The sequence below is a fragment of the Colias eurytheme genome, chromosome 26, assembly GCF_061535395.1.
Source record: "Colias eurytheme isolate Ceu_HAF_F1 chromosome 26, ilColEury1 Martin Lab GWU primary, whole genome shotgun sequence".
Taxonomy (NCBI): domain Eukaryota; kingdom Metazoa; phylum Arthropoda; class Insecta; order Lepidoptera; family Pieridae; genus Colias; species Colias eurytheme.
The window spans coordinates 6,599,066-6,613,514 of record NC_143005.1 but is presented as its reverse complement, the minus strand read 5'-3'; the positions used below and the strand labels follow the sequence as shown (position 1 = coordinate 6,613,514).

General features: G+C 32.9%; 1 protein-coding gene across 9 annotated transcripts; it reads left to right on the top strand.

The window, feature by feature from the left end:
- Positions 1-3,764: 3,764 nt before the first annotated feature.
- On the top strand, positions 3,765-12,548 carry LOC149897241 (lewis-type alpha-(1,3)-fucosyltransferase-like). 9 transcript variants are annotated; one of them, XM_090116966.1, is made up of 4 exons: positions 3,765-3,907; positions 9,469-9,595; positions 9,754-10,560; positions 12,023-12,548. In XM_090116966.1, exons 2-4 carry the CDS (start codon positions 9,501-9,503, stop codon positions 12,288-12,290), a joined length of 1,170 nt encoding a protein of 389 aa, XP_089973092.1. In that variant the 5' UTR covers positions 3,765-3,907; positions 9,469-9,500; the 3' UTR covers positions 12,291-12,548. The 9 variants fall into 9 exon arrangements, with proteins under 9 accessions (XP_089973092.1, XP_089973089.1, XP_089973093.1 ...); XM_090116967.1 differs by lacking the exon at positions 3,765-3,907 and adding an exon at positions 6,936-7,111; XM_090116965.1 differs by lacking the exon at positions 3,765-3,907 and adding an exon at positions 6,937-7,167.
- Positions 12,549-14,449: the final 1,901 nt, after the last annotated feature.

Below are 14,449 nucleotides of genomic sequence, written 5' to 3'. Positions count from 1 at the left end.
CTTCATTTGAATTCTACTGAAAACAGCTTTCCGCTTGTAACTTGGGTCTTCCGATTTTTTCTACGTTGTATTTTACGATCAATACAAGGAGTATGACAAATATTTGCTCGCCCCTGTAATGAAGACAATATCGGGAAGGGTGCTACGGGCTAACAGAAAGTTGGATGTAGAAATCGGTACAGCGGCTGTTTCTTATATGAATATACTCAAAATACCTACGTGAAATATATATTAATAAATCAATTGAGATCAGAGCTGAATATGGTACCTAGTGCTTTTAAATATTTGTCAATAATTAAACTTTTATCTCTAGTCTCTATGTTAATGGTATGTTCTTCAAAGACCTCAACAAATATCTTTTTCCAAAAAAAAATCTAAGCAGTATAGGTAGCATCCAGATTGCTATAGTAAAATATTATCTATCTTCTTATTAATTGGAAAAGATTCTATTTCCATTAAAACGTGTCAGTTTATATAGATGTAAAATGTAGGTATTTACTTACCAACATTTTTTTTTTATGACAGAGCAAGCAAAGGGGCAGGTGGGCCACCTGATGTTAAGTGGTCACCACCGCCCATAAACACTTGTAACACTGGAAGTGTTACAGGTGCTTTGCCGGCCTTTTATGGACAAATAAGCTCTTTTCTTGAAGGCCCTAATGTCGTAGTTGTTCGGGAACACCGCATGTGGCAAATCGTTCCACAGTTTCACCGTACGCGGAAGGAAGTTGCGGGTGAAGCGGACAGTGGTGGAGCGCCAACCATCCAGATGGTGCGGATGGAACTGGTTTTTACGGCGTGTGGTCCGGTGGTGGAACTGTGCGGCTGGTAATAGGTGGAACAATTCCTCAGAGCACTCCCCATAGTAGATTCTGTACATCATACAAAGAGACGCAACGTCTCTGTTAGAGCAAAAGAAGTAACCAAGACCATATTCTTTATGCATTAAAATTTTTCAGTTATATCGGTTCAGTACTTAGTTCTTGCGTGGCAAAGCCTACTTTTCAAGTAAACACTTTTCACTTTTTGCCCCTTTACTTTTCTTTGAATTTTGCAGCTTCTTATTTTAGTATAGTGACTACATATTCATCAAATTATACTAAGATTACAAAGATAAAATACCTACACAAAATTATATCATATCAAGACTGTTTGCAGTGTGACATAATAACAAATAAAAAACTAACACCGGAAGTCTTATCTTGTAAATATTACGGAACCATATCCACTTGTGACTAGATTGTGCTAAAAATGTTAAATAAAACACATAATGATATCACGTCTCCTTATCTGAATTCACATCTTGTTTGACCTTTTTTGTTTCTGTGATGATTAACTAGTTTACGATTGAAATATATCATATCTTTTGAACCGTGTTCGGTATATTGTAAATCTATTAGGTTTCATGTCTAACTTTAATGATCATATCCCTTTGAAAATAGCTTCAAAGGCACAAACTATCAAATTTAAATCGCAAGGTTAGCTAGTTTTTCTTCAATCAAAAACCAAACTTCAATTTATATTTTATACAGGGTAAGTGTAGCATTAATTTACGATCACTTTATTACTAATTCCTTTTTATTTTTCTTACCAGTATTTGTTTTGTTGTATATTAATTAATGTATGTTAGTAATATACTTCTTTTGATAAAACTTTTATGTAAGTCACCTCAAACTTTACATCAATATATTTTCATAAACGTTTTTCCTTTCATACAGTATCCTGCAAACAACCACTATTTATAAACATATTAAAGCTCCAATAAAAAAGTAGTGACACAAAACACATGTAATCCCCTATCATCGCAGGCGATTCAGCCCGGCCCGGATTATCCTGCAAAGATTTATTGTGTCCAGCTAAGCTAAACCACTAGGGGATTATAGCTATGTACTCGTCTTTTACGCAAGTGGTTAGCGTGCTATTGATTTTGAGGATTGTTGAAATATATATTATGTAAAGCACAGGATAAAGTTCCTACGAGCACAGGAAAAAGTTGTTGCTACGCGTGACAAGCACGCTCTATTATTTTTTAAAGACGAAAATGTTACATTTTTATTTTGCTGAGTCATTTTAAAGATACAATCATTTCTTAAAACGTTCGTTTTCGTTCCGTGGGAGATCCCCAGACCCCAACCCTGAATTATATAGACAATATTAAGTTAGCTATAAATAATTCTTGATATTGTTCAAGAACCAGGAATTTTAAAAATACCTCGATACAGATTCATACAAAGCATTAAATTTTTCAAAGAAATAGCGAGTACGAAAATCGAGATAAGCTTATTTCATGTGGAAATTCTCCTTTAAATAAAATAGATCACGGCATGTCATTTGAATAAACGATAAAATTTCTTTGAAGCTCCTTTGTCAAACAAAACAACTGCATTCATTGTTGTACGAAATCGAATTTAAATTCCTTTTCACAATACACCCCGTACATCTTTCACAATTCAAAAGATGAAAGAGCGCGAAAAAGTACAACCTCAAACTTATATAACTGTCACGTACTATGCAAATTTAACTTTTATTCCGTTTGAAAAGGAATCAAATTAGCATGAGTTATGGCGAATATTATCTGTGGTTAGGAGTTCGAGTTTGTTTTTTATTATTATTTCTTTTATTTTATTGTCAGGTACAATGGCCAGTAATCGTGGGCTAAGAGCGTATACGCACTATGCGGGTAGCCGCATTGCGGGTAGCCGTCCGGCTGACCGCAAGCACAATTATGTACGTAAAATTCATTTCTATGCGCACTGTGCGGTCTGCGGTTACGTACATAATTGTGCTTGCGGTCAGCCGGACGGCTACCCGCAATGCGGCTACCCGCATAATGCGTATAGGCTCTTACGGCGGAAATTCCGGCATTCAAAGTGTGTAAAGAAATGGTTTTTACCGCCTGTTTTTCCCGCGCTTTACATTTAAGGCTATACTCAAAGCAAATTATAGGCTATAAATTTTTATACGTTACCAAAACATTTTATACGTAGGTATAAAATATTATATTTTTTTAGGTTTAGTACTAGAAGCTCTTACCTATGTAAGTACTAACACTTTCCTCGAATACATGTAATATTTGTTGAATGAAAAGTAATCAAAGCTATTAGGCATAGAAAATTAATGTGTTTAACTAAACGTTTTTTTGCAGTGCCTATGAGTTTTGAATACAGTGAACAATGCGTGGATTTTATATTATTTTAATCATGTGTTCATAATTAAGAGATTTTGGTCATTTTCCATTTTATTTTTTTTGCTATTTAAATTTGACAGTTAATTAGGTAAGTACTTCCTTTTTATTAATATCAATATTTTTTTTAATGCATGAAACTGATTCAAAAAAAATTTGTTCTCTAACAAATTAATTATAGATGATAATGTTCTTGAGCTTTTCTCATTAATTAAAGCTTCACGCGTCCTACGTACATTATTTGCTCGTAACTAAATCAGTATGTTATAGTAAGACGCGTGAGAGATTAATGAACTATTTCATAACTACCTACATGATATAATATTAATGACCTCAAAAGTCAAACGTAAGTTTAATATTCATCATCATCAGCCCATATATACAGATTACAGACATGTCGGTTTCTTCACGATGTTTTCTTTCACCGTTCGTGCAGTGGTTAAAAAATGCGCAGATAAATTGAAAAATCAATTTTTTTCCTGCACGCTCACCTGGTCTCAAACCCCGTTATGAATTTGAAGACCTTACAACGGAGCCACAATTATATCAAGTGTAATATTGATATATTTTAATTATTACATATCCTTTCAAGCAAAAGAAGTGTCACTCTATGTCCTATATGATACTAGTGTATAGCGTGTCGTCGGCCATTACGCTATCGACCTTCTGCCAGTGATCAGTATTTGTGTTTGTGATTTGAATATAATATTGTCTCTTTAATTTGTGAGTATGGATCTGAATAATAAATTTTATTTGTAGAAACTATAAAGATGCACTGTAAAAGATTTGTAATGGAGACCGTAGGTTTGTTTCGCAGAATTTTTTGTGTAAATTTTTGGCCTGTCATTTTTTTATATATAACTAAGTTTTTCATTTTATTTGTCTTTTAAATCGCAAAGAAAATGTTTTAATCAGGTAATACTAATTTTGTAGACGTTTATTTTTTAACCAAAGTATAGTAAAATATATAAAAAGTAAAAAATTGTGTTTTATAGGTAAAGTGCTTTCAGCTTTATATCATCGTGTTAACATTTTTTCACACTATCACAAATAGGTATCTGATAAGATACGACTATCGCGTATGGGTCAAGATTATAATAATTAATAATATAATCATTTGGTATTTTATATCAACAGTCAACACCATATTTTATTAGTACCTTTTTTTAGGACTTCTATGACGCGACAATTTCCGTTACAGTGAAATAAAAATGTATCTCAAAATATACTCTATTCTTAAATTCTAAATGGCTTGACCGCTTTTAATGTCATTTTTGTGTGCCTTCACGTAGATTCAAGACTGATTTAGATTCACGATTCAAATGCGAGTGAAGCCGCGGACATAACCTATTAAAATATTTGCGCATTCGAGCGTATAAAACAACATATCAATTACAATTTATCATTAGATTTAACTGGCACAAAGTTCAGTTGTTTACCATGAACTTATTAGCTACATTACCTGTTTTCAAGTGCCTAATTACCTTAAGTATATCTTGTACCTAGGAACGTAAATATAGGCTCTAACTTTAGACGTATGCCTGACATAGCTTGCAAAGCTTACCTTAATTGTAGTTCTTATGCACTACAAGGATTTTGGACTTAAATTAAATAATAATACACTTCGTTTAACAGAATAACAGAGCAACAGAATAACTTATTGAGACAAAAGCTCGGTTTTATCACTACTAAGCGAGCTCTACCAGACAACAAAGGTGGGATTTCAATTACAAATAAGGAAAATGTAAATATGTAGTTGCTGCAGGAATGAAATATATATACTATATTCAAACTCTACATTATTTTACTCTAAGTATATATTGTAAAACACATGTACCTACATTATATACAAACTGAAGAGTGAGAGAACTCGACTACAAATTAGTATTTTCTAAGAATAAAAAACATTAATTGTCTGTCGAGATATAGTTTACCGTTTCAGTACTAGTATATTATGTGGTATTATATTATCTCTTTTTTATGTCATATCTGTTCTGGGATCCACTCTTCTTTGAGTGTTTTAATGATAGCGTTCAATAATTAGAACCAATAAGGAATGGCCTTGAATTTATCTTAATTAAAATAATGGTGGTAGACATAATATGAGACTTGTAAAAATTCGTCTTGCCACAAGATATTTAGTGTGAAAAAAAAATTGAATAATCTACCGTGAACTATTTTTAGTACCTAGGTATTTATGCGGGTATCCTCCTTTATGAGAATGCCGAAAATTCACTTTAACAATTTCCATCAATTCGTGTTTTTCCTGAGGTTAACGCGATCAACCAAACAAATTCTTTAGCTTTATAATATTATTAATATATTAGTATATAAATTAGATAACACAATATGTTGTAACATAAGGTATACACTATACATACATAAGCGAAAGCAAATAGCTTCATATAACTGGTGAAAGTTAATTATAGCCCGTACATTTTCTGCTTGAAAGTGCTACCATAATGATCAACTTGTAGTGGTTTTTGACGAGATCAGATCTGAGTAAATATTACAGTGTTCTTGAGAATTACTGCTTTTACATCTTTTTAGCCGACTTCAAAAATGTGGACTTTTCAATTTGGCCGGTTTATTATTTTTTATTATATAAATATTGATGGAATGGGTAACTATACAAATTATATTTAATATACATATTATTCGACAAAATACATATGTATATGAGAGACCTTTTATTTCCAGTTTCCACACCAAAAAATCTATACATGTTTAAAATGATAACAGTAGGTGTTAGTTAGAAAAATTGGTTTTTAAAATGTTCATGTACACATTGCTAATTATTGTTGTTCTTCACAGGTTTTCCATAGCCCCATACATACCTACTTACACAATTATAACTTATAAGTAGGTACATTTTGTCATAGTATAAATGGTTTTAACAATCGACTTTTTTTCTGAGCAAAGGACATGACTATTTGCACCGGAAGTTGGCTTAAGATTGGACTGTTTCCTGTCAGTGACTAAGATCCTTTTTACACACGAAACATTGTCATACTACTTAGCTAGTAGGTATAAATATATAATTGTATTATTTTTTGGCCACCCTAGTAAACTACTAAAATCCTCTGGAATCATATTCTACCAGAATTGGTTTGGATTTCATTATTGATTTTATTAATATTTTTTATTGTATTCGCTTTGCAGAGCCAAGTTGAGTACCTTTATATTCTCAATATAGGTACGCAAAATATTATTAAATAATCTTATATATAAAAATGAATCGCAAAATGTGTTGGTAAGCGCATAACTCGAGAACGGCTGAACCGATTTCGATAATTTTTTTTTTATTATATTCCTTGAAGTACGAGGATGGTTCTTATGTAGAGAAAACGTAAACATGTACCACGGGCGAAGCCGGGGCGGACCGCTAGTTACATATAAGTATTTATTTGACGCCCTGAAAAAGTTATTGATTTGATTGATTAATAACTTCATGTACGGTCTATTGAAATTTGAAAGTGTGAGATTTCTATCCATAATGACAAATGTCCTCAGAATGTTTTATGTTTTACTTTTCTATAATTATATCCGGTCACGATTATTACTTAGTACCTAGTGCAAATGACTTACGTATTATGACGCAAATGACTCCAAACAATATTATCTTTAAATTAGTTTCGGAACAAGTCTGCATTTTTGCATTTTAATTACGTTTTAGGTCGATGTACAATTTATAGGTAAAATGTTTTCTATCTATCAAGTATCAACAAATGTTACATGTGCGCCGATTACTCAACCCACACTCAACCAGTTACACGCGGTTTGCCGCCAAGTATAGTGTTGTTTAATTTTTTTCTTGTATAATCTGTATTCAGTACGTAGGTATTTCCCGCTCATTTGGTTTTTTAAGTGTCAAGATATAGGAAATTGCGTAAGTTCGTTCCAGTGGGGTACGAAAATAAATTGAATGTAATTATTTGATAAGTTGATAAAAAAAAACAATAAAAAATATACAACATAATTTTGTAAGTATTTTTTTGTTACAAATATGAAAATATGTATTTTTTTATCCAAATATTTTTTGATAATTTTGATCACACCTAGCTACTTTAAAACATGATTACACAAATAATTAATATCCAAACGGCAGCCATTAAAATATTTTGGTTTTTTTTTATACGGATATCCTCAGACTTGTAACAGATCTAAGGTAGGTATAGGTATTTATTAATCCTACTAATCCTACTAATATTATAAATGCGAAAGTTTGTGAGGATGTGTGTGTGTTTGTTACTCTTTCACACAAATACTACTGAACCGATTACAATGAAATTTAGCACACATAGGTAGGTATATAGGGTAACTTGGATTAACACATAGGATAGTTTTTATCCCGTAAATCCCACGGGAACGGGAACTATGCGGGTTTTCTTTGAAAACGCGGGCGAAGCCGAGGGCGGAAAGCTAGTTACCTAATAGGTATGTTCTAAATGAAACATAATATTTTAAAATTAAAATGTTCTTATGATTATTTAACTACCTATATCCGCACGGGTAGACATTGTTATTTTTTTTTAATATTATTCAAATCTATAATCAATACTTTGATTATTGCCAAGTAAATAATCAAAGGATCAATATTCGTTCTACCATGAATTATAGGTTCATTAGTGGTGTAACTTTAGTTAGAAGAAATATAACTTAATAATATTAATTATTATAAGTACCTACTACCTACTTTTTTAGCTTTTTTATGTTCCGTTACTTTTGTAAACAGAGTTTTACAATTTCATACAACTTTTCTCCCGGTCTCCACAAGCCATTCTTGTATTTAAATTTATAACAACACTTAAAAAGTGACTTAATTATGTATTCCAAAAAATCCCCCGCTCATCAGCTGTTGTAAAAATATGAAATTACTGAGTCACCCCAGAAATCCAATGTTTAAATCCAGTGACCTTGATAGCGCAGTCGCGGCAGGCACGCGCTGTCGGCCTGTCTCATTTTCCTTTCGTAAATAAACAATCATCGATAATTCATTAAACAAAATGAATTTACAATCAATAAGATAAACACTGTTTAAACTCAAATATCTACAGCAATCATTCAAATGTATTTTAAAACAAAACGTGTAATATGTGTACCACTTCTTGTTATTTCAAGTGATGTTTTGACTTTGCGCTCATCGCGCATGCGTGGTATAACCCTGTGAAATTGGAGAGCTATGCGGTATGTAGTGATTTGTGTTTGGGTCACGCGTTTTGATTTAGGTGGGTTATAAGAAGACATTGATTAGGAAATGTATGTGCTATTTCTGTTGCAATAAATGTCGTTTTTGCTTGTCATAGAAACTCGATATACAGAGATCGTATTGTTTATTTTTTGTTTCTGTTAAATGATTATCTTTAATTGATACTTGGAAGATATGGCTAAGCCTCAAGTGAATTAGGTATCTATAATTTAACCTAAAAATATGTGCACTAATTTATTGGAATAAACTATTATTCCAACGCGAACGTTATCATATAAAAAATCAATTATAACAACCATTAATGACATTTTTTCTTAATAATTTAATGAAAATCATAACTGCGATATAATAATGTCAAGTGTGTTTTGAATATGTAAAAACATTGCGTCAAATAAACAATGTAAATAACCTAAGAATGTTAATGTTTGTACATCTAGACAAAAAACAAGCCGGTTTATCGTACATACTTTACAGTTCGTACATCATATCAAATTTCTTTGCGGTTTATAGTCCAGTTATAGGCCTCGTAATCCGTGTATAAGTGCATCAACAACTAAGGGTATGCATTGGAATGTTGGGGTTAGGGTTGGCGCATGCGCAAATTTGCAGAAAATGCGTGCGTGTTTAGAAGCAGAAGGAATTTAGTACATTGACCTTAATGACTGTCTTCACCCTTATATATGTAGTAATTTAAAGAAATATTGGAAGAATATAAAAAAAAAACTGAGCTGGAATGTGGCTAGAATTTAGTAGACATTGTAAAATTCACTATGTTATACCTAGTAGATACCTACGCAGTTGTCAGACGACAGTTCTTGTATTTTTTTGGACTTATAGCACGATAACTACCTAGGTATTTAAGGTTTAAGGAATTATTATTTACTTACAAAATATCGAATAACATGTCCTATATAATGTAATAGTGGTGTCCTATACATGTCATAGTGGCTGTCCAATAAATGTAATAAGTAGGTATTATCACAAAATACAGATATGTACGTAGGTATATATCTGTCTACTGTGGTATTATGGTAGGATTACTACTAATGACTCTAATTCGTATTTTCAATTCCAGGTCCCAACGTAGGCCCACTATAATAACTTCAAATGTCGCATGAAATAGTGAGACGTCGGAAAAATGTGACCATGTGGAAACTAAAATGCGTATGTTTATTCCTCTGCGCTATTGCTTTATTGCAAATGTAAGACAAATGCTGACAGCACGTTCATTTTTTATCCTAACCTGCATAAGTTTTGCCATATCCGTCTGTTGGATTCAATTCGTAGACAGGCGAAATTTCCCCCCACTCAACGAAAGCTTAATACGAGAAGCACTTGAAAATGTCGCTCGCGATTACAGATACGCGGAAGTGTACCGGAAAACTGAGAGACTGCCGGTCGAAACGAAGTTCATCCTTTGGTGGACCCCGGAGGACATCGCGCCATTCTATTTCTTCGACCATGGACAAAGGGGCTTCATAATGAAGAACTGTTCCTTAATCAACTGCTTTGTCACTTCAGACAGAAATTTGTTCAATGGAGACTTGACGAAGTTTCACGCGATAGCTTTCAATGGACGATCCATTGTAAATATGCCATCGTCGCACCTCCCGAAACAGAGGACACAAGAACAGAAATACATATTTTTCAATATGGAATCCGCAGACAACTATCCGATATGTGGACAGCATTTCGAAGATTTCTTCAATTGGACTTCAACCTACAAATTGGATTCAGATCTTCCGTACCCGTATATTCAGATAAAAAACTTAGATGGACAAATAGTTGGGCCGGATAAGAATATGACATGGGAGGAAACTCCTGGAGGGATAAGTGAGGACTTGTTTTATAGAATACAGAATAAAACCAAGGCAGTGGCGTGGTTTGTGTCGAATTGTAAGAGTAGGAACAATAGGCTAGAATTAGCAAAGGAGCTTCAAAAGGCTTTATCTGTTCATGGATATACGGTGGACATTTACGGGGAGTGTGGCCCTTTAAAATGTCCCAGGTCAACGGTGCATGATTGCAATTCGTTTTTGGAGAGAGATTATTTCTTTTATCTATCGTTCGAGAACTCGTTTTCAGAAGATTATGTAACTGAAAAACTGTTGACGGCGTTACAACACGACGTGGTGCCTATTGTGTTTGGCGGTGCCGACTATTCAAGGTAAAGTATATTTTCACAGCTGCTCTTAATTTTATATTGATATTTGATATTAAATTTATTCACAATAAGAGAGTACCTATGGATTATTGAACATGTAAAAAAGGAAGTCGTTTCTGATGTAAAATTGTAGGTAAAATAATAGTGTCTAAAGTTGACGAGTTTATAATATTTTATTTCATTGAATTAAAAATTCATAAAAAATATGGCAGTGGTAAAGTCGGCTATCGCAAAGGAAACTATTTTGAAAGAAATAATTAACCATTTTAGTTGTTCTTATCAAGTTTTTTCACCATACACTATTAAAATGGTAAAGTTGTATTGGTTTTTTTTTATTACTAATTAGCCAGCAAACGTTATCCAGTTAATGGGTTAGACTAATTGCTTTTCCCAAAAAAATATTTATATTTTTATAATAAGGAAATCAATACGGTTTTCAATAAAACATATAAATTAGGTATACAATTTCTAATTATGTATTGCTTTTAGAGATTATTGTGCCAGTAATCTAGTTTGTGATTGATAAAATATGAGCTAAAGCTAAAAATTCACGTTTTATAAACGCCGATTCTAAAAGATTTCAGTTTCTTATTTGATTTCTTCTGTGCTCGAAGAGTCGAGAGAAAAAATAGAATCCTTTGAGAGCAAAGGAATCTATTTTGTGAGAATTCTTGTCATTCTCAACATCCTTTTCTTATATATTTATAGTGACCTCAGGGCATTTACTATATATACGAAGGGCGCCGGGCGGTGGAACGGGGAATGTAATCCATCGTCCGGTGCGGTGAGGCGGCTTGAGACGTGTTCCGCTCATGCCGCCAACGGGAGGGAAGAGCAGGCAAACTACCTTTCCTGTTCTTGGCTTGCGCCTGGCCTGGAGATGGGCTGCCGCCGAGGGGGTCGCGGAAGAATTCCAACAAATACCCGCGGCCCCATCATTAAAGCGGCTCGACGGAACACAGTGGGGTTTTAGTCGGTAAGAATCCGACATAACCCACGGCTCCTTCCCCGGGGGCCGTGGGTATCTTTGGAAGATTTCCCCACTATAAAAAAAAAAAAAAAAAAAAAGGGCATTTACTATATGGGTTTAATGTATTTGACTGGATCTTTCAATCAATATTGTAGCGAAGAATAGAAATTGTGGTCATCATTTTATAGGATTCGTATCTATTTCCGTACCCCTATTTTATCATAGTTTTATAGTTTTCAAAGCTCTTTCCATATCATTGTAATTTTTGAAGTGAAAACTTCTTTAGCGGCGTTGAGCACTTTTTCTGTAATGGGTATAAAATCTTAAACTCGCGTCAGGACACGTGACCTGATCGAAAAAGCGTAAGACGGATGGATATCAAACATGCTCAACGTTAATAATCAAGTTTTCACGTCTGCCGGCACTCCCGGAGTGCAACCCGTCTTTTTTATTTATTTATAAATATAAGTATGTTAAATTAAATTCATTTCACAGATTTCTGCCACCCGGCTCGTACTTAGACGCTCGAAAATCAACGCCGCAAGAGCTCGCATCGACTATCGCAAATCTTATAAAATACCCAAAAACGTATAGCCATTACTTTAGGTGGAAAAACAATTATTTGTACAGAAATCCAGCGACCACTGACAATGTTTGTGCCTTGTGTGCAGCTATGAATAATGAGGAAATGATGAAATCTCAAACGACGTATACAAACTTTAGACATTGGTGGAATCCTAATTATAAAGAAAGATGCAGTTAACATGTATTATAGACTGATTATTATTGTGTTTAACTGATGTAAATAAAGTGATTTGTTACTGTTTGATGTGTATAACATGAATAAGTTAATCTTAGGTTAGGTTAGATGTATAAAATGACAATGTGTACTTATAAAAGATCCGCTGGGAAGGTAATGCACAATTAGGAATAAATAGGAATTTCTTCATTCAAAAATAGTAGGTTTTAAACATCATAATGTTGAAAAAAAGGTGTAATTAAACTGGTATTTATATTGCAACTGCGCATTATTCTGTTTCATAATTTAGATATCAATTATGAAATTCAATACAATAGCTTCAATCATCGACAAATGAGCATTATGGAATATTGTTACTACAATTATTGAGAAATAAACAATTTATGTTTGCATATTATTTATGATAATTTTTAACTTTGGCTGATTTTGATTAACGTTATAGCTATTTTAATAAACACTATATACAGGTTGTCCCACCGTCGGTATTCTAAGCTCAATGGAGGTTATAGTTTTGCAAACGCTGAGTACGTAAAAAATACTTATAAAATTCCAGATGCATTTTTTTTTCAAATAGATGAATTCTTAAAACTCTTTGTGTACACCCCTAATAAGCAACCCGCCCAACTTTGCCACCCGCATGTGAGCTATCGTTTAAGATTATGTTTTCATAGACAAAATGCTCACATTAGCGAAGCGTTATATTCCGGCTGTGCGAAGCTAGAGAAGAAAACATGAATTTTAAGGAAAAATTTAGCAAAAAATTTTTGGCGTAATTTTGTTTAAGTATTTTTTACGTGATCAGTGTATGCAAAACTACAAGTCCCTTCGCGCGTAGTATACCGAGAGTGGGACACCCTGTATAATATGTAGATACTTACCACGCTAAGTTTTAAAAGCAAAATCTATGAACCATTTCTTTATTTTTTTAAAGAATTATTGCCTTCAATACACAATAGTTTTAGATAGTAGTTGTTAATTAATATATAAAACGGGTTTAAACATTTAATGTTTTTTATCTGTTTCTGGTAATTATCGTAAATTCTATTTATATAGGTACTTAGTATTCGATTGTATGGCTATTGATTAAAATATTTTATATCAGACGTAGGAAATACCTACTTGTTATCTTGGTATTTAGCAATTCTATTCTTTATCATAGCTAGGTAGGTACATCCTGATAAATTAATTTTTAAGTTTGATTTGCCTCTCCACGAGTATAGTCTAGAATCTAGATACTAAAAACACAATTAAAATAAAATGTGTGCGTGTACACACGTAAGAAGTGAAACTTCTTTATGACCTTATTTTTCAAATAATAATTTAGGTACTATATGCAACTTTACAGAAATACGTCAAATAATAAATAATAAATAATCACGCATAGTAGGGATAAGAAAAAGATGGCGCGTAACGGAAAAAGGTCACACAAAAAATTTTTTTCCAACCCCGATAAAGAAGTTTCACTTCAATAATTATCGAAATCGGTACAGCCGTTCACGCGTGATGCTGTAATAAAAAGAAATAGAGATAAATTTTTCCTACACAGTTTAGTTTTCTGCTTGCTTTGAACTAGCTAAGATTACTCAACCAATGACGTACAATGACGTACTTACAACCATATAATAAATTAAAAACTTTTCTTACCTTGTTATCTCCATAAAAGAAATGAGGAAAATACACACGAGTTTTCCAAAAACCAGTTTGTGTAGCTTTAAATTAAATTGATATATTATATAGTTACTAAAAATAGTTACCCAACTGGTTTTCCTGCTCCTTAAATAGACGCGCAAAAAATTCATACAAATTTGACTTCACACCTACGGAACAAGAGTTTTTATTTTCCTTGCGTCACAATTTGATATGTTATTATATTGATAAAAACAATGGGCAAAGCATTTTTATGGCTTATGTTTTATTTTGTTACATCTAAGTTCTATCTTACACTGCCAAGTTTCAACAAAATCTGTTCAGTAGTTTGGACAAGATTGAAATATCCTATAATAGAAACGCATTTATTATATTTTATACATTATTCGATAGCATTATTATTAAAGTATAGGTAGGTACCGGGAAAAGTCATCAAAAATAACCTTATCACTTATCAGTAGATAAGATCAAATGTGGAATTTCTAAATTGAAAACGGTGTTACTAATCAATAAGT